General features: G+C 42.0%; 1 protein-coding gene across 2 annotated transcripts in view; it reads left to right on the top strand.

Moving 5' to 3' along the window:
* SFT2D1 (SFT2 domain containing 1) overlaps positions 1–22,776 on the top strand; it is a 34,508-nt gene extending 11,732 nt beyond the window's left edge. For both annotated transcript variants that reach the window (XM_019549977.1, XM_019549978.1), the window contains 6 exons: positions 5,325–5,407; positions 10,811–10,892; positions 14,950–14,985; positions 15,750–15,808; positions 20,077–20,106; positions 21,988–22,776. In XM_019549977.1, the coding sequence (XP_019405522.1) occupies positions 5,325–5,407; positions 10,811–10,892; positions 14,950–14,985; positions 15,750–15,808; positions 20,077–20,106; positions 21,988–22,027 (330 nt within the window). In that variant the 3' untranslated portion in view covers positions 22,028–22,776. The remainder of the gene's footprint in view (positions 1–5,324; positions 5,408–10,810; positions 10,893–14,949; positions 14,986–15,749; positions 15,809–20,076; positions 20,107–21,987) is intronic.
* Positions 22,777–23,142: the final 366 nt, after the last annotated feature.

The following is a 23,142-nucleotide window of genomic DNA, read 5'->3' on the forward strand; positions in this document are numbered from 1 at the left end:
CCCCTGCATCTAAGGATTTGGTGACCTGGTCATAGAAGGCCACCAGGTTGGTCTGACAGGACCTGCCTCTAATGAACCCGTGTTGGTTGCCCCTAAGCATAATCTCTCCTGCTGGCCTCTTGTGGATATGTGCCAAGATAATTCTCTCAAAAAGCTTCCCCAGGATCGAGGTAAGACTAACTGGCCTGTAGTTTCCCGGGTCCCCCTTCCTCCCTTTTTTGAAGATGGTCCCTCTTCCAGTTCTCTGGCACCACACCAGAGCACCACAACTGCTTGTAAAGTTGTGCCAGAGGTCCCGCAATGACCTCAGCTAATTCCCTCAGCACTCTGGGGTGGAGTTTGTCTGGACCAGCTGATTTAAATACATCCAGTCCCTGTCTACAAAGATTGATGTAGTACAAACTACAAAAGGAATACAAAGGAACTTCTTGCATGTATTGTTATCAGTCAAGTTCCTTTATTAAAAAATGAATATAAAGGTATCATTTATTGTCTTGTCACTTGCTATAGAGAGAATAAAACTTTCCTCATCAGATATTGTGGACTTAATCTCTTTCTCAGTAGTGTGAATACCCTACAGAAAATCTGTATAATTGGCTGCAATACAACATGGTGAATTATTTGTCCCAATTTAAAATAATTTGATCATCTTTTTTCATATCAAAGAGATACGTAGGTCCATGGCTAAGCAGTTTTCATTGAGTGTTGCTTTGGAATATTTTTTGGTGGTACATGGAGGCATGTGTTTGTAAGTATTGCTGTGTGTTTGTGCCATTGCCACGAAATACTTTAAATCAAACACAAATAATACCGGTTTACACAAATTCTCAACATCTGTCCAGGTGTCTATATTAACCTGAATGTTTAGAAAGATGGAGCAATCTATGCAATATTTAAGTAGAAATAGAAAAAAAGCTGAAAGATTTCTCCCCAGAAAATAATACTCAGTATGATTTCCTGGATGTAGCTACTAATTATGCAGTTCTTTGTGTGAATTATTCATAGCATCGGTAGTAGAGAAGGATGTGCAGTTTCAATTCAAACCCTTTAGAGATATGTCTTATAAAGTACTTAAGGCAGAGGGGATCCAAAATTAGCCAGTGAGAACACTAATTCCTTGTCTTGGGAGCAGTAAGTGATAAAGTTCTTGATAATTCTTAGCCCTTGGAGAGTTTACTCTCGTCTTGAAACAGCCACAAGAAAAATTTATTTTGCAAAAAGAAGCACTTGACCACTCTCACTGTAAGTAGTTTTGTTATTAAATGTATATGCTGTCCCCTCTTCTTCCCCAACCAGAGAGGCTCAGGGTGGCTTACAGTAAAAACCTGAGGATGGATACAAATATTAAACTAAAATAATATGTAATGGAATAAACTCCCTAAGCAGTGCCCCAAAGCTTTATCCCAGTTGCTGAAGGCCTGGCCAGATAATATCAGAGCTCTGAAGTTGCTGACCATGGCTTGTATTCCAGAGCTTTTTGGCAAGACTGGTGCCTTTCATAGTTTCCAGGGTCGGAAGGGACCTGAGTAGATAATCTAGTCCGACCGACCGCCATGGCAGGAAATAATACTGGGGTCAAACGACCCCAGCCAGATGTTCATCCAATCTCCTCTTAAAAACCCCCAGGGTAGGAGCCATTACCACTTCTCTTGGAAGCTCGTTCCAGATCCTAGCCACCCTGACCATGAAGTAGTGCTTACTGATATCTAGCCTAAACCTGCCCTCTGCCAGCTTGTGACTGTTATTTCTGTTCACTCCTGGCAGTGCACGGGGGAATAGTGATTCCCCCAATGCCTGCTGATCCCCCCTGACTAATTTATAACAGGTCACTAAATCCCCCCTCAGCCTTCTCTTGTGGAGACTGAAGAGGTTCAGGTTCCATAGCCTCTCCTCATAAGGCCTGCCCTGCTGCCCCCGATCATGCAAGTGGCCTTACTCTGGACCCTCCCCATGCTGTCCACATCCCTCTTGAAGTGCGGCGCCCAGAACTGGACACAGTACTCCAGTTGCGGCCTGAGCAGTGCCACATAGAGGGGATGGATCACCTCTTTGGACCTGCTCGAGATGCATCTGTGGATGCATGACAAGGTACAGTTGGCCTTCCTGACTGCCTCCCCACACTGCCAGCCCATGTTCATCTTGGAGTCAGTGATGCAGGATGGTAGGAGCTTGTGTTACCCATACTGCAGGTAAACTTGTGGCTAGGCTACTGATAAGAAGCAGAAACAGGTCTACAGCCCAACCTTTTATTTGCTTACGCCTTAAAACATGAAAACAGACTTTAGGATAAACGTTTATCTGGCTACCCATAACAGCACAACATAGATTCTGACCTATACTACCTGGGGAGACTTGAGAAGTGGGAGGATGGTGGAACGCAGATGGCAGTGGGTCTTCTTGAAGTTACTGAATTCTCTAAATTTCCCTCCAGGCTGTTCCCAGTATTTATAGATGGCTGGTTCTAATACTCTTAAGAAATGATTTCTGATTGTTTTTATTTAATTTTATTTCACTGAAACTTTTGGAACTGGATTAAACTGTATCTCTTGTGGACTTGAAGGTGTCAGTTAGTTGGGATTTGTATCCTTGGGAAAGAGGGAGGGTTTCCTTTTTCTTCTTTGCTATAGTTTATGGTCTTCTCTGACAAGTCTGTTTTTGTTTTTTAAAATTATCTAAGAATGTCAACAAAAATTTATCTATTATAGCAAAAGTAACATTGAATGCACATAGTTACATCAATCACTACTACTAGTATGTTAAGGCTATGATATAGTGCATATGGATTATTTAATATGTGGTCTTCCCTTATCTCAGGGGTGGGCTAAGTCTAGGCAGAACTGGGCCATGGTGGACTCCATTTCCCAGCTCCCAGCCAGTGTCCATGGAGACCCCAGGAGCCCAGAGGCGAAACCAGCTCAGGGCCACAGAACTGGGGCTCTGCCCCAGCCAGGCCCTGCACTGTCATGCCTCCATGCTCCTGGGGTGCTCATGAAAACTGTCCGGGACCGGCAGGGTGCATGGCAGAGCGGTGAGCTGCTCTGGGCCTGGGATCTTGCAGCAGTGACAGCATGGGGTGGGGCCAGGGCAGAGCTGTGATCCACTCCCTGCACGCCCGTGCCCACAGAACCCATGCTCGTTGCAGGGGTGTACGGACAGCAGATCACAGCTCTGCCCTAGACCTGGAATATCTCCCTGCCCAGCTGTGTGCCCTGCCCATGCCACTCTTGGTTGGTCTCTGTGGAGACCCTGTTAGTGCAGGGCCATGACACCGTGAAGCCAGGTTGGGTCAGGACAGAGCCGCAGTTCTGCGGGCCCACACTCTTGGGCTCTCCATGGAGACCAGCCAGGAGCTGGGACTGCTGGGAAATAGACTCTGGTCACCAGTCAAATCTGCCATTTTACCCATCTATCCTTTCAGGCCTTGTGCTTTCTTTTAATTGTGTTTGATCATTTCCTTTACTTGCTGACCAAGTTAACTGTCACATCTGCAAATGTTCACACTGATTACTTAGCAATAGGCTTTGGGCCTTCTGCTTAGCAATACTCCTGTAGCTTAGCGTAGGCCCCTTGAAAATGGCCACTGCTGGCAACAGTCATGGTTTGTTATTCCAGAACTTTGGGCAAGACTGCACCTTTGCAGGCTGGTAGGAGCTTGAGGCTGATGAAGCAGTTTAATAGCCTGGATGTCTCCTTGGAGTGGAAATGTGAAGCAATAGGAAGTTCAATAAGGAGTTTTCTTAGCCTGTAATACAGCCTCAACATAGAATTGAGAGGAATTTTCTGCATTTCATCCTAGCCATGTCAGCCTTGTTTTCTACCATTGATTGGTATGTGGATTTATGTCCACCTTTCTTCACTTGGCATAGTGTTTTGAAAAAAAGGAAATACATATGGCGGTGTTTAAGGGGCTATTTGGGGGTTAACAGGTTAACAATAGTGGCTAATATATAAATATAAAATGAATAATCAGTTCTTCCACTCGTCCTATGGACAGGCTGCTGTAGTCCTTTAGAAGGTTTTGGGATTTGTGGTACTTCATGATCAAATTGGAAATACTGGTCTTTTCAGTGTTGGGAGCTAGAAGAGGTTATAAAGAGAGTAATAGTCTATGCAGCATAGCAGCTGTCTTGCAGTGTCCTTTGCCTTGACATTTAGACCAAAGATGCAGTCTGGGATGTGGCCAGTAAAATGTTGAATCAGAGGTGACCTGGGAAGGTCTAGGAAGGCAAATGATCAGTTTCTGGGAGGCTTCTGAATCCATAACAAAATTGATGTGTACCTGGAAGTCTTTTGTATCTGAAGCAACGTAACCACCAGTGTTGAAAAGGTATTGACAAGCTCTTTACAAATGTAGCTCTTTGCTAGATATATTCATAATATGGTCTTGCCTAGATTTCTGGCTGATCAGATAACTTTAGCCCTAAACATGTCTTTGACAAGCAGTTGTCAAAGATTTTGCACCTTTTCCTTTTGGGTATAGAAATGGATAGTTCTCTTCCTTTTGTTATTCAGACTGGTTTATTGCAGTGGGCTGTATGTGGGTTGGTATTATAAGATTATAGTTGGTGCAGAATGTGACTGTTTGAGAGTCTTCATAGAGAGTGCTACATCTCTGCTCTGACCTCCTTTGGCTGCTTTGTGAAGTTGAAGATGATGATTGTGGCCCAAGAAGCCCCAAATGTCTTTGTTCCAATTCCCTTTAGGATTCCCGTGCTAGCTCTTGGCAGTTGTACTCAGCAGAGGGTTTTTGGGTTATCAGGGTGCTGACAGCATGATGTTATAAAAGGAAAGTATTTGAACTAAGTCATTTCTTTTCCCCTGCCCTTGCATATACTTGGCCTACCAGCCTAGCTTTGTTGTCTCAGACTTCTGTTTGGGAAATGGCTAACCTGGGGTGTAAGTGCAGGGTAAAAAGTCAGGGAGGATGACTTTGTGTTTGGTTTGGGGATAATACGAGTACTATGAGCCTACTGCGGCTTTGTTAATATTTTCCACTTATGTATAAGAAGTTACAACTCTAAATGAAAGATTTTTAATTTAAACTGTAATAGTCCTGAGTAGGCTACATTGTACAAACATAAGTTTTATTGGTGGCATTACATAAATAATTTTTGCATTTGTGCTTATTAGGTGTTCCAGTTCAGTGTGTTAAATCAATGTCAGGAAGATATTAATATACTGGATAACTTAAATCTCTGAATACACTATGCTACCAGGTCATGGAGATGTTAGTCTCTGAAAGCATGTGCCTTACAAAATGTAAATGTAAAATAGATAAACTGGAGTAGCAGATAAAACCTGTGCACATTTTCAATTTCATGCAGGGGACAGCACTGTTATGGCTTCCATCAGGACTGAAATTGTTTGCTGTTTTCTATACACTAGGAAATGTTGCTGCCTTAGCCAGGTATGAATTATTTTCTTACTTATCATTTAAGAAGTACAGTATTTAATATTTTTATCTGAATTTCCAGTTGATGTAACCAATTATCTGACGATTACATTAAAGATGACCACTGTGAGAAACAATGCTGTTTACAATTTCAGGTTCTTATTTTGTACTTAAATCACAGTAAGTGAATAGCAGTTCCTTATTTGCCCCTCTCAGATTATTTTGTAGTTCGTAAGTTTGCTTCATAAATATATCTAGATGGATTTTTACTTTGACTAGCAGGTATAGACTATATATTTTGAATTTCTGTGTACATATCATGCTTCTGTGACTTCCTTCTTCTTCAGATAACTAATGTCTTTTCCATATAGGCATTTCAGCATGTTCGGGAGTGGAACTGGTGGGCAAGGCCAGGATTAGAGGGCAAGGTCATGGGGTAATGATAATGCAGGGCCAGGGCCTGGGGCAGAGATGTCATCTGCTGCCCACACGCCCCTGAAAAGGACGCCAGTTCCGCAGGCAGGGGTATGCAGGGAGCAAGCAGGTTGCAGCTCTGCCCTGGGCCCTGGACCTGTGTTGTCACTGCCCCAAGATCCCTGACACAGGTCCCCACACACGGCCCCATCCCATCTGCCTGGCTGTATGCCCTACCCATATGGCTCCCTGCCAGTCTCCATGGAGACCCCAGGATTGTGGGGCAGTGACAGCGTGGGGCTGGGGCATAGCTTCAATTTGCTCTCTACATGTCCCTGCCTGCAGAACCAGAACCTGTTACAGGGGAGCATAGGCAGATCATGCAATCCATTCCCTGTAGGTCTCTGCCCCAGCCCCACACTGTCACTGCCCCGTGATCCTAGCGTCTCCAAAGAGACTGGCTGGGAGCTGGGTGGGGAGGGCACACAACTGGGCGGATGGCATGGGGCCACAGGCAGGCAAGGAAGCTATGTCTGGGTCTAGGGCTGGGATCTGGGGGCAGTGACAGAACAAGGCTGGGCCAGTGGCACAATCCACTGCCCTCACGTCCCTGCTTGCAGAACCCATGCTCATCGCAGGGACATGCAGGGAGCAGATCACAGCTCTTCCCTGGCCCCTGGCCCTGCACTGTCACTGCCCCAAGATGCCGGGGTCTCCCTGGCCCCATCCACCCATCTCACTCCCAGACGCCATCCACCTGTGCACCCTACCCAGTACGTGCAGTGTAGATGGGTCAGGGTGCCCATGTAGCAGGGCCAGGTGTGTTGGCTGCAGCAGCCAGAAGGAGCTGCCACCACCGGGGCTGCTAGAAATCAAATCTGGCCATCCCAGCCTTGCTGTGTGCGCCTAGGGGCAGTGGGACAAGCTACACACTCCACGGCTCAAGCTGCCCTCCACACCTGGGCTGGGCAGGAGCTAGGGATCCACTGCAGGCTGGACAAAATCTCTTGGCAGTCGGATCTGGCCTGTGGGCTATATTTTGCACACCCCTACATTAGAGTCTGGTTTGTACAGACATGGTGACATCTACCTCTCTGGCTTATGAGGTTCACCACTGTGTACTAGAGGAACTGCTACTTCCTTCAGCCTTCTTATGATAGTTAATTCATGTGTAGATAATACAGGGTTGCCATAAAGGCAAGTTGTAGTGTTTCCTCATAGGAAAGGATGCAGGTAGATGTGGAAGCAGCTCTTTCTCCATCCAAATAGAGCAGTGAATACAGTATGGCATGCAGCATGTTGTTTGGGCCAGTTCCTTCGAAAGAAGGTTGGAGGAGTGTTGGCAAGTTCTTTACCCCCCCACACACTTAAAACATCACATCAGTCTTAGATGAAAGAAGTGGTCTCAAAACTTAAATCATCTTTTGATTCCTTGCAACCAGTAGGATGTGTTGGCTGTGGTTACATTGGTGGTTAAGAAGATGTGTGCTTGAGTGGTATCTCTGTATTGGTAACACAGAAGTCTAAAGACTTTATCATTTTCATGGCCCTTTATAGAAGCTAGAGGGGAAGAACTGAATCATGCAGGGCACCATAAACTAGGAGTTTGGATGATAGTGTTTCATCTTCTTACATGTTAGCATAACAGGAGGTATATAATCTTAATGTTGTGCAGAACTCTCATCCTTAGAAAGGGGTACGATGCCCCTCCCTGACTCCTCCAAGAAGCAGTAATTAGCAGTACCATTTCAAATAAGTTTTTGAAGAAAATTGGATCAGAGTAGAGACCTCATTCTCTTTGCCCTTTCTTCAAAGCTTCCTTTGAAATATAGATATTATTGTTTAATGTCTTTTAACATCCTGCATCAAGCCTTATGGGTGTTGTCAGCAGTAGATCAGATATGGCTTTAAAGAAAATGACAATTGCTTAATCTAGGGAAGATGTACACTTCTTAAAGACTAGTTTTATACTGCAGCCATGTAATTGGAAGTTTTAAAAAGAGAGAATAACCACTCAGGTTGGTACGGAATTGTATTACATGCACAGGTGATCTGACAGTGACATCAACATGCAATTCTGCTGTTCATATCCAAGTACTGCACATGGATGTACATCCTGCAGAACAGTACTCATCAAGTTTCTTAAATGTTTCTACTGGATCATTTCTGCTGATGTTCTTAAATTAGAGCTCTAACAGTGTAGTATAATGTTTGTTTAGATCAGTGGTGCTAACCCTTTAGCCCTACAGGCCAGCTGAGCAGCCCAGATCTGATCCACAGGCTGGATGGAACCCAGAGTGCCAGTATCAGATCCTAGCACCTGCCACTGTCCCCTTCCTGCCCTGTGCACTTGGATTAGGCCCCAGAAGCCTGACACAGCCCCTTCCCACACCTCTGAAACTTTTAACAATAGGTTGTTTAATATACTGATGATTGGGGGAGGAGGTAGGGAATGGTGTCTTGGGATACATATATTCTGTTCCTGGCTCTTGCCAGTTTTCTGCAACAGTGGTAGTCACTTCAGAGCCAGTTAGTCCGTCTGTCAGTGCAAGGTCATCGTAACATGTTGTACATTGCAGGCAGTATAACACTAATGTTTGAAAAATGTGGAGGATCTTCAAAGGTGCTATAAAAGTACAAAATGCCTGTCAATTATTTTGTCCAGTTCTTTTGTTTCAGTAACATTTCAGTTCTTTGTAAAAAGTGTAAGATACTACATTTAAATCAATTCTCCCCTTTTGCATGATTATTTTATCTATCCTACCTATTCCTTGATGTTTCATTCACATTAGAAGTAGGCAAAGCTGATATTCCCTGCCAGATTAACTTAGTTTTATTCTTGTACCTTTCGTAGGAAAAAGAAAATGATTAGTATCCTCACCTGAGGAAATATTTTCAGGGTTTAAAATTAAATTTAGTCGTTTGGCTGCCATTGATGAGGAAGACCTGGTTCCTTGTGAAGCAAGATCCATGTCTTCAGAGATTCAGATATTTACAGTCTTTAACACTGACAATGAAAAAATATGCTTTGGTTTGAGCTTATTAGCTCAAGGCTGTCCAGCTTATAAGTGGCTGGTGGCCAAACACCTTATGTGCCGCACAAGTGGGGACCACATGCCCAGGGATTGCACCAAGGTGAGCCTCAGGCATCTCACTCCAGGGATGCCTCCTGTCACTGCTGCACCACATGGGTGCATCCCCTCCCAATCACTGCACTGTGCAGATGTGCCCATGCCTCCTCCCCATGCATGAACCTCTGCACCATGCGTTAGCACTGCTCCTCAGCTCCCTTTGCTGTACTGCACTTCTATGTCCCCTGCACAGAAAGCAGAAGCTGGAGGCAGAAGAGGGAGCCATGCGAATCCTGATGTTACAGCTGGAACAGTGAAGGGAGCAGTGGCCAGAGGAGCATAGAGACTGCTACTTAACCCCTCACAGGCCACATGCAGCCTGCAGACTGCCACTTGGACAGCCCTACGCGTTGTCATTAAGCTTCACTTATTAGAAGAGGAAAAGCTGGTAGTCATGCTTGGTCCTCACATTTAGACAACCACTCCATGCCATTTGCTTTTTATATACCATTTTGGACTCTCACACCCTAACTTGCGTTCAGCTCTGTTGCCCCTTTCCTTGCCTTCCACCCCACATCAATTCTATACTTTGTACCTTCCGGATTTCATCATAGGGCTGCCTGAATAATTAAGCTTTTAGTTCATTAGCCAAGCCAAAAAAGTGAGAGAGAAATTGTAGATCAAATTGAGCTGAATTTTAGGTATTTCACATTCTTTATGCTCAAATGAGAAATGTTTGTGTTGAACAAATCAAAACTTAGTTTTCAGTTGCTTGTTTTTAATAAAAGCCTGTTATCAGTGAGCTGCTGGAGAAGGAGAAGGTAGTAGTGTGCTCATACCCAATATTTTTAGAGCAGCCCCCAAGATGGGAGAGAGCTGATTTTAATTCTTTTCTCCTAAGGAGATTGACTCACAGCGTGGTCTAGTCAGTAAGCTATGGGCTAGCCTGAAATGGTTTATCCTCACTCTCCTTTTGACATAATTCTATTGTATATAAACATTCACTGAAACAGGGACTGGGATTTAGGTCTTCCCTGTCTAGCAAAGGCACCTAAACCACCAGGATATAGTCATTTTGACTGTCTTGGTGGAAAAAGAACTTTGTATAAAGTTAAGCATCTCCAGAAGGAGGAGGGATTGAAGGGTCTCAGAATATCTATTTCAGAATATCCTAGTGCCTGGTATTTAGGAGAATGACATGTGCAAGACCTGATTCAGGTTTACTTTCTGCCTGAACAATTCTGGACACGCTGTAGAAGATCAAATTTACCACAGACCTTTATTCTTTGTGCATTAGGTACAGTTCAGGCTTAGAAGAATGGTGGAGGATTTGGCAAGAACTGCAGGGCCTGCTCCCACGTTTGCTTGTTTGCTTATCTGCTGAGCTCATGCAAAAAAAAAAAAAAAAAGTGCCCCTACATTCTTGAGTGGGTATAACACATGCCACCAAACAGCTGCAGTAGCTTCATTCCGTAGGTTAGATTTAAGAGTTTCTTTGCAGCTTTGAGGATCATAAATTTACATTGAAGTAAAAAGCTCTTGTAGATATATGGCACAGGATAAGCTCACTTTGCAAAACTTCCTACTTAAGATCTTCCAACCTTCCTCAAAGTCAGAAAAAAATCATTTTTAGGCAGTTTTAGGATGACCGGACAATAAAAATTGTTTTCCTTTCAATATCTTTAGTAACATTGATAGGGAATCAGGAGCAGATGTATATGGCTGTTTTCAGGCCCAAATATAAAGAGATTTTTCATTTTTAATGCTAGCAGGATCTGTTGCTGAATGTTGACATAAGGCTTTTTTTCTAGTTTATATGTAAACTTCAGTGGTAGGCTTTCTAAATACAAGTTACTGTTATGATTCTTTGCAAAGCTTTATTTGAAAGGGACTTACTATTTACTTTCTCCCCCCCCATTTACTTTTCCATTAGTACATGCTTCCTGGTGGGACCTATAAAGCAGATGAAAAAAATGTTTGAGACAACAAGATTAATTGCAACACTCGTTATGCTGGTAAGCACTATCTATCTACTTTTCAGCTTCAAAAGGTTAACGGTTGGATTGGTGGCAGAAAGGCTGGGAACACCATCTATTAGTAATGTCTCCAATCTTCCAGCAACTCCCTATTTTCAGCTTTTCTAGACTAGTCATTTGGACTAAGATTTTTCCATGCATGGGGGTCAACTGTGAATTGAGTGGTATCTGAGACAATTTCTCTCCCCAAATCCTTCAACCGTCTCCAAAAATAAAACTAGGAAGAGGTGTTATCCCTTGTCAAATGGCTCCATCAATGTTTGCAGTACCCCTACATTACATATATTATACAATTAACTGGCTAATTGAGCAATAAATTTAGACCAGTCACATATGCAAAGTAATTATCATGCCGTAAAAATGTCTGTCCAGCCATAAAAAAGCCAGCCAGCTGTGAAGTTAGTGCTTGAAAACATGTAACAACTTTATAGCTCGTTTCTCTCCAACCTTAATTTGAACGTGTGGCATGGTCCTAGTAGAATAGTCCTTTTGTCATCATGGATTAGAACTAGTCCTTCACAGGGAAACAAAGTTAATTTACTCCATAAAGCTTTTAAAAAAGTGGATTGCCAACCTTTGCTTTCTCTGTTCCATTAGTCCTTCGTCCTTTATCTCAAGGACTGTACTTTCTCTTCCAAACAAAAGAAAAGGAAGGGGGAGGAGGGGACAAGGAGTACCCTCTCCCCTGGGTTCAAGCTCAAGGATCCTGTTTTATGTAGAGGAGCACTGATCTATATTGGTCATATATTGGATTGGCATCAATACAAGGAAAATTAACATCAGCTTTTTTTGGCCAGTGTAGCCAATAATATCGCCAATTAAATGTTGGGTGCACGCATGCAGATGCAGCATGCACACAGCCAGGAAGACAGCCTGGCAGCTTGGAGAGCAGCATCCAGGTGGTAAGTCGTTGTGGGGGGGATGGGGCATGGAGGAGGGAAGGGGCCTGGGGGGGGGGGCAGATTGAGGCCCCCATGCTAAGGAGGGAGTGGGGCAGGGCACTACCCAGAGAGGACAGTGAACGTGACCCCAGCAGCGGGACAGCTGTGGACTGCTTGTCCTGGAGATGTGGGGTGCTGGGTGGGGAGTGAAGGAGGTGTGGGCAGCTCCATGCTGCTGCATGCACCCCTGTGGGAGGCATGGGAGCATGTGCCCCCAAGATTTTGTGCAGGGCAAAGGTGGGCTTTCCACTGTGGGCTCAGGGCCAGGGGCTGCGCTGGCCTCTACCTGGCAGAGGGCTGGGCAGTGACTGTGTTTGGGATGGGTGTGGGTGGAGTGGGCAGTGCTGGTGGGGGTCACTGTGGGGAATTTTGGGGTGGCTGTAGCCCACCCCATAGTCACCCCTCTCAGTGCCATCACTGCCTGCCCTGCCTCCCCTGAGCGCAACCCTGGCCCAGCCTTCCCACCAGGAAAAGGCTGGCACAGCCCCTGGCCCCAGGCCCACAGCGACCAGCCTGTCTCCACCCTGCAAATAAATCTTGGAGGGGTACATGCCCCCCATGCCTCCCCCAGGGGTGTGCACAGTGGTGGGAAACTGCCTCCCTTCCCCCCCTCTTGGATAAGGCACCTCCAAGGTCACATTCGCTACCCTGGCTGGGCAGCACCTGTCCCACTCCCCCCCCCCCTTACTGTCGGATCTCTCTGCACCCCCTCCCACTCCTCCCCACAAACTTATCGGCTGAATGCTGCTTTCCAAGCTGCCAGGCTGCATTCCTGTAAATTGGCTATCTCATCAGTATCGGCCAATATAGCTGGTTAATAATTGGCCATTGGTATTAGCTAAGAAAATCTTCATTGGTGCACCCCTAGTATTACATTAAGGAACACATCTTCCAGTGCTTCTCCTTTCAGAGCACCCTGATACCCTTTTCTGCCTGAGTTAGTCTTGTATAGGAGTGGTTTCTAGCTTATTAATTGGTTACAGCTGATGGAGGTAATAGCCCTCCCCCATCTTTTTGGGTTGCTGCTGTAAGTTGTATATATATTGCAACAATGTTAAAAACAGTTGAATACCCTTTTTTTTCTTTTGGAGAAACTCAAGCCTACCCGCTTTCTTTGATGCAATGATTTGATACTTAGCAGGATTTTGACCTTCATGCTTGAGATGTGCCTTTAACCTCCATGAGAAACCAGCCATATTTGGCTGTTATAAGCCTTTGAGATATCAGTGTGTACATGCTTAGAAAACAATTGCTAGATCATTTTGGTTGAATTCCCCGAAGATTTCATGGATGCACATAAATTCTAGAGCTGAGCAGCTTCCCTGCAGGTGCAAATCCAGATTACTAGAAGCCACTCTGGGTTCAGGGCCAGGAACAAGAATATAAAGCTGAGAGACTACCTCTAGAGCTAGAACCACAGACATCCACACATCTCCCTTTCCAGGGCCCAGTCAGCTTGGCAGAGAAGATGACCTAACTTGAATTCTGATGGAATAGACACAGATTTGGGTGAGGCAGGGTATGTAGTTTGGGAGAAGGAACATAGGGATGGGATGAAATTGGTCCCTGGTTCCAGAGTCCCTGTACTTGGGTGGGGGAGCCTGCCAGGTGGCTCCTTGATAGCCCAGAGGACCTCTCATCTCTGCCTCTGAGCTCTTTGAAGCGTCTGACAGAGTGCTGGACCTCTGGGCAGCTTGGGAAATAATGGGAATGTTTTGAGCTTGAAAATGAAGTACTATTTTGACTTGTTTTAATTAAATATATATTTTAAATGGTTGCATTCATTTTTGGATTTTTTTCTAATTTCAGAATTTCCCACAAAACAGGAATTGCGGTTTTCAGCTAGAAATACCCATGGGAATGAATTATTTCTTTAGTGTTTCAGTAGCATTCAGTAAACACAAGGAATGGGGCCAAAATAACAGGGAGAAAGCAACATTTTAAATGGTAGTACGTGAAGTGAGCGTACCCCTTCCTTGCATGGAATGAGGCAAAGTTTTTTATGCAAAAATAGTAAACGATTATGTAATCGAAGTATGAGTCGTGTTTTCACACAAGGGGTCTGATTTAAGACTGCAAAGATAACATTAATTCAGGCATTTCCTCCCTCTTGAATACCTGATTAGAACCTTTAGCCAAAATCCTTTTTTAAGGTCTTTTTTTGTGCATAATTATATTTATATGGCTGTAGCTCTCAGTAGGCTGTGCATTTTACATTCACATAGAGTTCTTAGAGACAGAAAGGTGCAGGGAAGTGGAAATACACAAACAGAATAGTCATGGTAGTTACTGGCACATGTTCATGGAGGACACAAAAAAATTGGTTAGCACAGTTTCAACACCATTTTGGTTGATATGGGATTATAAACTATTTTATTTAAATGAAATCTCAACACCAAAGAAAGTTGCATCAGATAGAAGTAAAATACCCAAAGTGTGTGTATCATGTCTAATAGAGTAACCTAATTTCTTGCAAAAATCTTCGGTCTCTGTAGCCTGCTCTATAGGGAAATCCTCCCGTTCAGTTAAGGATACTATTCATAAATTACAGACCGAATGTCTTGGGGTTTTACTTTGTGGGAAAAATAGCTACTCTGGTCATAAATCTGGCTCTTAAGCTCTTTGGATCATGTACTGAAAGTTCTGAAGCCAGTTGTACTTTGGAATCTACCTTCATCCTATTCATCGGCACTACCAATTGATGGAGGAAATAACAGAGCGCTCCATGAGTAGCTTAACTAAGCCTTCATCTAACCTTTTTCACCTACATGAGAGCTACTCCCTAGTAGGCCTTTCTGACTATTCTTCAGAAATAAAAACCATTGGCAGAAGCAAGGTCGGTATTTGCCAGGTTCAGTGGCTGTGAATTGATAGTTCATCATGGTACTAATGCATGCCCTGTTAGAAGATTGATATGATGAATGCTGTATTCATGGTGGTGGTGTTTATTGAATGAATAGAATGTTGTACCACTGCAGGGCAAGCCTTGAATGTATTTGTTTTAGGTAGTGGATTCTGAAAGGCTCATTACTGTAATAAAAACATATAGAAACGATTATACTGTGCACTAATTTTTCTTCTTCCCCTCCCCCCAGTTTTCCTTTATAGCTACACTCTGTGCTGTGTTCTGGGTAAGTAATATTAATTTATGTTTTGTAAGCTAGCACAGATGGGTCATTAACTCCGGCAGTAGTCTGTTTCCTCCAACTATTGGGTAAGAAAAATTTGGTAACTGCATTTTTAATGTTCACTGAAATAGAAAGTGGATGGGTGACCTTGTGCCATGTCGCTCTTCCTTTCAGTGAAAGTGAAGAATTTGTCTACAATTGCATTTGGGCTGGTGGTTCTAAATATCCTGGCTACAACAGTCTTGTGGCTGCATACTATGGAAAAATATGTAATGCCAGAATATAAGCTCTTAATATGAGTAAGGGAAAGAAGACAAAGCTTGAACTGATAATTAAGCAATATCATAACTATCTCAGTCCTATTTTAATAATTGAAATATTAAAATGTGGGGTGAAAGTAATGTGTTTCAGAAATGAATATCTCTTGCAACATGATTGAAGTATAAATAATATGCATGGGAGTGTGGAGGAGATGGTTAAGTCTTTTAACTATTTCATCTTAAAGAGTTTCATAATTAAGGGAAGAGCTGTATAGTAAAATGCTAATAAAATCTTTTCAGGTGGAATGGTATTGCAATACTATAATCAATAATAGAATGAAAAAGGGAAGACTAAGATGTTTAATTTCCTCAGCTATGACCATTCAACATCAGGTTTAACTAAAGTTTGGGGTAGACTTGGTTGAGTAAACTTATGTTTTCAGTTATAAATAGCATTGATTTCTGTAAAATAACTTCACCTGCAATATTTCTTGTGCTTTCTCTCAGTGGGGTAAGAAGGGTTTGGCCGTGCTATTCTGCATATTGCAGTTCTTGGCAATGACATGGTAAGGCTTTTTAAACTCATTTTAAATTGCCCATACCTCAACGGTTTCTTATAAACAAAATACATATGAAAATATTTTATTTAACAAATCTAGTTTAACTTGCATGTCTTTTAAACTAAGTCAGAGTTTATGTATGGATTTAGCTCAAACTTATTGAACATTTTTTGGCAAGGTAACTTTAGATGTAGTCAATGTGATCCTTAATAAACTCTCTTAGTATTAATCAGTCCATGCTTTTAAAATGTATTCAGTATTGATAGCACATTGTTCTGTATTCTGCCGTGAAAGTAACACTCTGGGTGCAGACCGAGTTACAGCCAGGAACTGCGCTTCTGAGCACTTAGCAAGAAACGTTTTGAGTTGCAGCAGTCCCCCGGACCAAACAGAAGTTCACTGTTGGTTCCTGAGGGGGGGGCGGGGACTCTAGCTGCTGGTTTCCCCTAATAATACCCCCTCCTCTCTGCCAACCCCAGCTGTTTTCAGAATGGAAGATTGGAAAGGGAACAGAGGGAGCTCATTCTAGGGGTTTCCTAGCTGGTGCTGGAGGGCAGGGTGGGTGAATTGGAGCCCCCTCTCTCCCACCTTGGAGGCTGAAAAAAATCCCATACCAAATTCCCTCCACTCCCTTTCTCTCCTTTCATTCTGAAAATAGCAACAGGCTGGGAGGTAGCACAGATGCAAGTTACAGAAGACGCTCTGTTTTGAAATGTCTTCATCTAATACCTTATGCAATGAGGATTCAACTTTTCACACAATTGGCTTTTTTTGAAGCAGTTTGCAGCCATGCATTTAAAGTGTTTGGTCACTGTTATAGACCACTTTCTGTGGCCAGATTGGGCAAAAATGATCACTTCTGTCTGTCCTCTCTACACTTTTTTCTCCTGCTCTGACGTCTACTGCTGTTCCTTCCGGAATAGATGTTATGGACTAAGTTTTTTTTATTATTATTATTATTATCACTCTACTTTCTCTTAAGTATTGGGTAAAAATATTTTGTGGTAGATTTGCTTCTGTCTTTAATTTACCAGTGTCTGGATGGTTGTTGTGAAGCAGTTACACAGCCAAATACAGTTCTATGCCCCATCATGTTGTTCTCATACTAGTAGACACCTCCTATTCAGCCACAGAAGTGGATAAAGCCTTTTAAACCCTGAACGAACAGAAAACAGCCCTCAGTTTTGACCAATTGTTTGCCCATCAGACCTCAAATATATTAGTAAGGCCAGTTTGAATTCACCCTTTCCCTTTGACCTTTTGAAGATAGAACTTTCCTATTATATCAGTGTTTGGAAGTCAACAGATTCGTTTTCACTAATTTGATTCCTTTCTCCACCCTATCCATCCACCTTTCATATTTAGAGGATATGATCACACAAACAAACTAGTATAAGGTATAAGCTAGGGTGCCTCTCAAAAACAGGAAGTAACTTAGTTTGCTCTTCAGTGAAAAGGCATATCTCATGCTTACTACAAGAAAAATTTGTACATGCAGCCAGTTACTGTAGACTAGCTGATGAATGGTACGTTTTCAAACCCTAGTCTACCTCGTGTTAACTTTTTCCTGTAGCTGGGACCAGAGGTACTTCTCAAAAAAGCACTATAATCCTATGTTTGTCCTCTGTTGGAAGCAGGAGCTATAGAGGTGTCAAAGGAATTCAAAGGTCAGGGTATCTACTTGAAATATTTTCTGACATCCAAGAAAGACAAGGAACTTCATCTAGCGCTGGATCTTTGGCAGCACAGCATGTTTATTGGAAAGTTCTGTTTCCTCATGTTGACACTAGCAGCTCTCATTCCTCTCCTGCTCATTTCCTATGGCTCCTCATTGGGTTTGTTTGAGGTTCTGCGTGCAGTTGGGAGCTCGTTTGTAAGTAAAGTTTCTGTGTTTTTTAAAACGTCCTCTGTGCCTTGAAGGGCTGGAGTGGATATTTTCGTGGACTGTTTTAAACTAAATGTCTGTGACATGGCTATATGTAGTCCCAGAGAATTTGAATGGATAGACCAGGTAGCTCCTGCCAGTCCTATATTTCTGTGCTCCTGTGCCCTGTCTTTTTGACCTAGATAGTTTTGTAGCTTGTGACTTGAAATAATGTGCAATTGTGTATCTCTCTTAGACCCAGACACTGAAAATATCTTGTGTTATGATACAACCACTTTTAATGCAAATCAAGCCTTATGACTTATCTACTGACCCACAGATATTTACAGAGTGCCTACCCATGGTAGCCATGCATTTGAGATGCTAGTGTCATTTTACTTGTTTAGACAACTGGTTAATCAGAGCCTTTCAAAGGTCGTTGTTGGCACCACTGCTCACCAAGATAGCGCTTAGGGATGTGCAATATGAACACGGACAACTCAGTGTCCTAAAATAAAAGACTAACTTTATTAGTACAATAAATGTTATTTTAACAGTTTCTGTATACAGAGAGAGAGAGAGAAACATTCAGTACAATAATCTCACCCCATCCCAGATGTTACTTTGCTGAACAGAAAGACAGCCACTCAGTTCCTCAAAGCAAAGGGTGCGTTGTTGGCTGGTTTGGTCTGGGCAGGTGTAGAAGGCTGGATTTATGCCAGTGACAACACCCAACTTCCTTGCTGCCCCCTTTTATGCTTTTTCTTCAACGTCACTCCTTCAACGACTCTTTGTTTTCAGATTGGTCTCTCTGCAGTCAGCATACTGTCCATATTTTATCCTGTCTACATCTCCCTTTGTTCAACAGGCCCATCATGAGCACACCTCTTAATTTGGCCTTTTTCCTGTGTCTTACAATGGGCAGTGTCCATTGATTTTTTCCTTTATCACCTTTCATTAACATATCCAATCATTTCATCCTTCTGATTCAACTGGCTAGTGCCGAGTTCAGTTAAACTGAGCTGGTAACAAGGCCATTGCTGTGTTACTTTAGAAGAACTTCTCACAGTGATAAAAAGGAAAAAATATAACGAGCAAGCACTATGAGCTCTACAAAAACAACTCGGGGCCCGCTGATAAACAAAAATGAGGCTATACAAAATTTAAGCAATGATTAAATAAGGCTGAATATAAAAAAGTTTAAACAATACTATAATCTACCACTCTTTAAAGCATAAAATATGACACCCTAACAGTCATACTTTACATGTTCCCTCTTTTTGAGATTAGGAGTCATGCTACTTTTGAAAATGATCCCTGGTCATAGGTGCAGTTCTCAACTCTTACAAGTTAGAGCAGTTTTGCCAGTAGAGAGATTTTGGAAGCTCAGGTGATTAAAAACCTAAAATTCCCCCTCAGTCTCATAAACAGCAATATGGTGAAGACACTGAATCTAGAAGTGAAGGTTTCTTACTTGTAGCCAGAGTACTTGCAGAGGGACTCTGCATATTCACATTCCCCATCTCCTCTTCCTAGGAGTTCTAATAGCAATTTGATTTTGAGGAGCTGGAAGAAACTGAGGCAGCAGAGGGCAGCATGTCTTATTGTATAGCCCAGGCCTCAGAACAATCAGGAATACTGAGGAAAAGAATAGGAGGGTGGGTGCCTGAGTACCCTAACAAGTATGCTATGAAGCTGTCCCACCTTCTGCATTGACTGGCCTTTCTGTGAGCACACAGAGGCCATCTTGAACTCAGGTTATGGATAGGTAACTATTTATTTTGCAACAGAACAAAGTTGTGGCTTTTGGCTATAAAATCCATTCTTGGATCTGAGCAGGAAAGGTAAGGGACTAAAATGCAATGTTCAGAGCTGTCAGAGCACATGTTTCAGATAGTAATGGCATATCAGCTGTAAGAATAACATGCCATTGTGCCTTCCTTAGTTTATTACAATCTTCATTTGTATTTGTAGAGTTACAGAAAACAACATATGTACACACTCACATATCAAATCCTGCTCTACTTCTGTTATATTTGAACCTTATTTGAAGTCTTTGCCATCTTGATTTCTGGGAGAATTGCAGATTTAATCTAATCAAGTAATTAATCTTTAAAAAGTAATGTGTTAAGAATTGTCAAGTAATAGTAAACCACCAAATTCTGTTATGTGATGAAATTTATATTTAAGGGAATTTGTAATGCATAGAAAAATGCAAAGAAAAAAATTAATGAGAAATTCTTGGCAATATTTGTAGTTCGTGCAGAGCCCTTTGTTTTTCAGCAGTTGTAACTTGCTTAGATTGTGTTAGTAAAACCTGCTTTCCTTAATTCTTGGCTAATCCAAAGTAAATTGCCATATCAAAATGAAATGCTCTTCAAATTAAACTTTTTTTTCCTTTCCTTTTCAGGTATAGTCTGTCATACATTCCATATGCAAGGTGAGAAAATATAATTACTTGTATGTTCATATAAATAAAATTGGTTAACATTTATTTTCTGGAAAAAGACATCTCTAAATCCAGTGTGTGAAAATCTAAACACAATCCTGTATTTTTTTACGTATAGGATTTAGGGGAATTAAGTTGCAATATAACCCATAAATTCTGAAACTTAACAGATTAACAGTAATTTAGTTATATACTTTAAGATTTAGATATTTTTCTAGGTATTCAGCTCAGAAAATGCACTCTTTGTGTATAGTACTCTTAAATTTATCAAAGTAATGATATGGAAATAGGATATAAAGTTCTTATCTTTACAATACCTTGTGCTCATTTAAACCCCATATGCCTTTTGTTAGTTAATAACACAAGGTGTGATTGATAATAGCCTAATAATTCTTTTTGGGATAATAGAAGTAAACTGCCATCTCAAGTAAACATTTGTCTGTTATCTTTCTTACAGCTATAGGAAAAATTTTTCCTTATTTTGTCTCAGTACATGTTTCTTTTAATTGGCACTAAAAAGCTGTAGCAACAGAAATACCCTTAAGTAGGAGTTAGCAAATTTTTATAAGGCACAGGCTGGAACATCCCAGCTTCAGTCCAACACAGGCTGGCCGACTTTGAAAGCACAGCAGCGGGTTTGTCCATGCCAGCACTGGAGCCAGGCAGTTGGGAGCTGCACCCATGCTGTTCCTGCTTCTTCCAGTCTCCAGCTCCCTGGCTGCAGCACAGATCTGCACGGGCTGGAAGCTGGGATTACGCCACAGCTGAGAGGGAGAAGCAGTGGCAGTACAGCTCTCAGCTACCTGGCTCAGGGACAAGTACAGACAAAGTCCCCCTGCCACTACTGCAGCACTGAAACCATCCGTCCCATATTGGACCACAGCTGAGAAGACCAGGAAGAAGTGGCAACAGCACAAGCCGGATTCAGTCACTCTGCAGGCTGGATGTTGCTGACCCTTGTTCCTTAAGCATATTTGTTTCCATTTTGATGGGATCTTTCTTCCTGGCATTAATTTTTGAGAGAGATTTTAATTTAAAGACACACTGCCGCCTTATACACAGGAATAGTTGATTTTCTTTTAACTTATTCTAATATTATAAAAGGCTTAGTCTGTTTGTCCGTAATGCTTTATTCACACTCTGATTGGTTGTCTCGGCAGCCAATCAGAGTGCTCCAAGAGCATTCCAGACAGGTAGCAGCAGAGCACTGCCAGGATGGCTGCCATGATTGCCCTCAGTCCAGGCTGTCATGGCAGGGCTGTCCTTGCTGTCCCCCTCTGCCACCAAGGAGCAGGGCCGCAGCAGGGGGCCTCCCCCGCTCCCTGAAGGGAGCGCAGGTTGCTAGCCAAGGAGGACGGAGGGGAAAGCAGGGCACACCCCTCTCCCCCCAGCTCCTGGGAGACGGTGACAGCGTGAGGTGGTGGATGGTGGCGTTTAGTTCCCTCCCCTCCCCCTCCCAGTCATCCCTGATGGGCAGTTGTCTAGTAGGTATAATAATGTTTTTGATTTTCTTTTTTTTTCCAAAAAGATTTAAAACTAAGTACAAAAAGTCTGCTCACAAACAAATGAATCTGTTGTTGTGAAAATGTAAATAAGCAAGACTGTGAACATTAGATTAGTCAATAAAACCAATTTACAAAATGCTCAGTAGGGCCCTATTAGACTGTTTCAAATTCTCAGGGGATCTGATCAGTCAGAATTCTGCAATGAATAATTGAGATTTGTTTTGTCACTTGAGTAGTGTACATTTGAATCTTAAACTGAATTTTACTCTAAAAAATGTATAGTATAATAAGCATTGATAACTTGAGTATAGCAGCTTTTGTATGTGTAAAAACATTTTTTTTAATTGTCATCTTTTTTTTTTTTTAGAGATGCTGTGATGAAATGCTTCACTTCCTGCTTAAGTTAAAAAAACAAAAAAAACCAAAAACACTTATTTTTTTTTAATCCAACTGTATTTTATCAAAAGTGTCTTTAGAAAGTTATAAATTTCAACTCCTGAAGTGCCTAATGACAGTTTTGTAGTTTTGTTCCCTTTTGTACACTGGGGATTAAATCATTTTAGGAGAACCAATTTTAAACACAGGACAGGTAAACTTGTATTTTATTCTGAAACATTTGAAAACTAGGATAATCTTTAACACTTTCTGCAGAGCCAATTTAACAGAAACTGTGTCAAAGAGTTTTAACAAAGTTAAATACCCAGTATAGGTGCAGAGCCTATGGATTCTGGATAATATATACATATTATTATGTACGTATAGGGGGAAAAATATTTATATCCAGCCATCTATCCTATGGCTACTGCTTTCAGCCTATATGTGTGTGTTTCCTATACAGTTTTGTCTACGAGTTGGTTTATGACATTACTATTTATGCATTATTCATTGTATGCTTTACCCAAAGACCAAGATTTTGTAATCATTGCTAAAATGAAAGGTTTCGTGTAGTGTAGTTACCCCGCTGCTTGGAAATGTCTGTACATGTGCAGTGTAGGGAAAGCTTGATGTGACTGTGAGAGAGAGCTTTTAAAAGCTTGCTGAGTTTTGTTAAAGAGCTTACATTTTGAATGCCAACTTTTTTACTTTCAGATTTAAGAAAAATACTTTTAACTAAAATAGCTTATGGATAATATAAATCACTGATTGTGAAATAAAAACTATTTTAAAAGTATCAAGGCTGATTGTTATTAAACATAATCTGAGCTACAAAGGCAAGAAATTAAAGCATTACACAAATGGTATATAACAATATCAAATTCACTTTGAAATTAATTCAGCACACTCTTGTTTACTACCTCTAATCTGTTTTGTTACTTCCTATCCTGCTTTGTCAGACTGAAAATTAAGCTGTTAAATGTCAGTTATATACATTGTTACTATAAAGCATTTTTATATTTATATTTTGGAGAATTGCTTCTGTTGGCTAAATATACATGAATGAGTGTGTGTGTGTGTGTGTGTGTGTGTGTGTGTGTGTGTGTAAAATCTCTATCTCCATGGGGGAGAGAGGGGAGCTGGCAGG

This window comes from Crocodylus porosus, unplaced genomic scaffold (genome assembly GCF_001723895.1).
Source record: "Crocodylus porosus isolate Cpor-Errol unplaced genomic scaffold, CroPor_comp1, whole genome shotgun sequence".
NCBI lineage: Eukaryota > Metazoa > Chordata > Crocodylia > Crocodylidae > Crocodylus > Crocodylus porosus.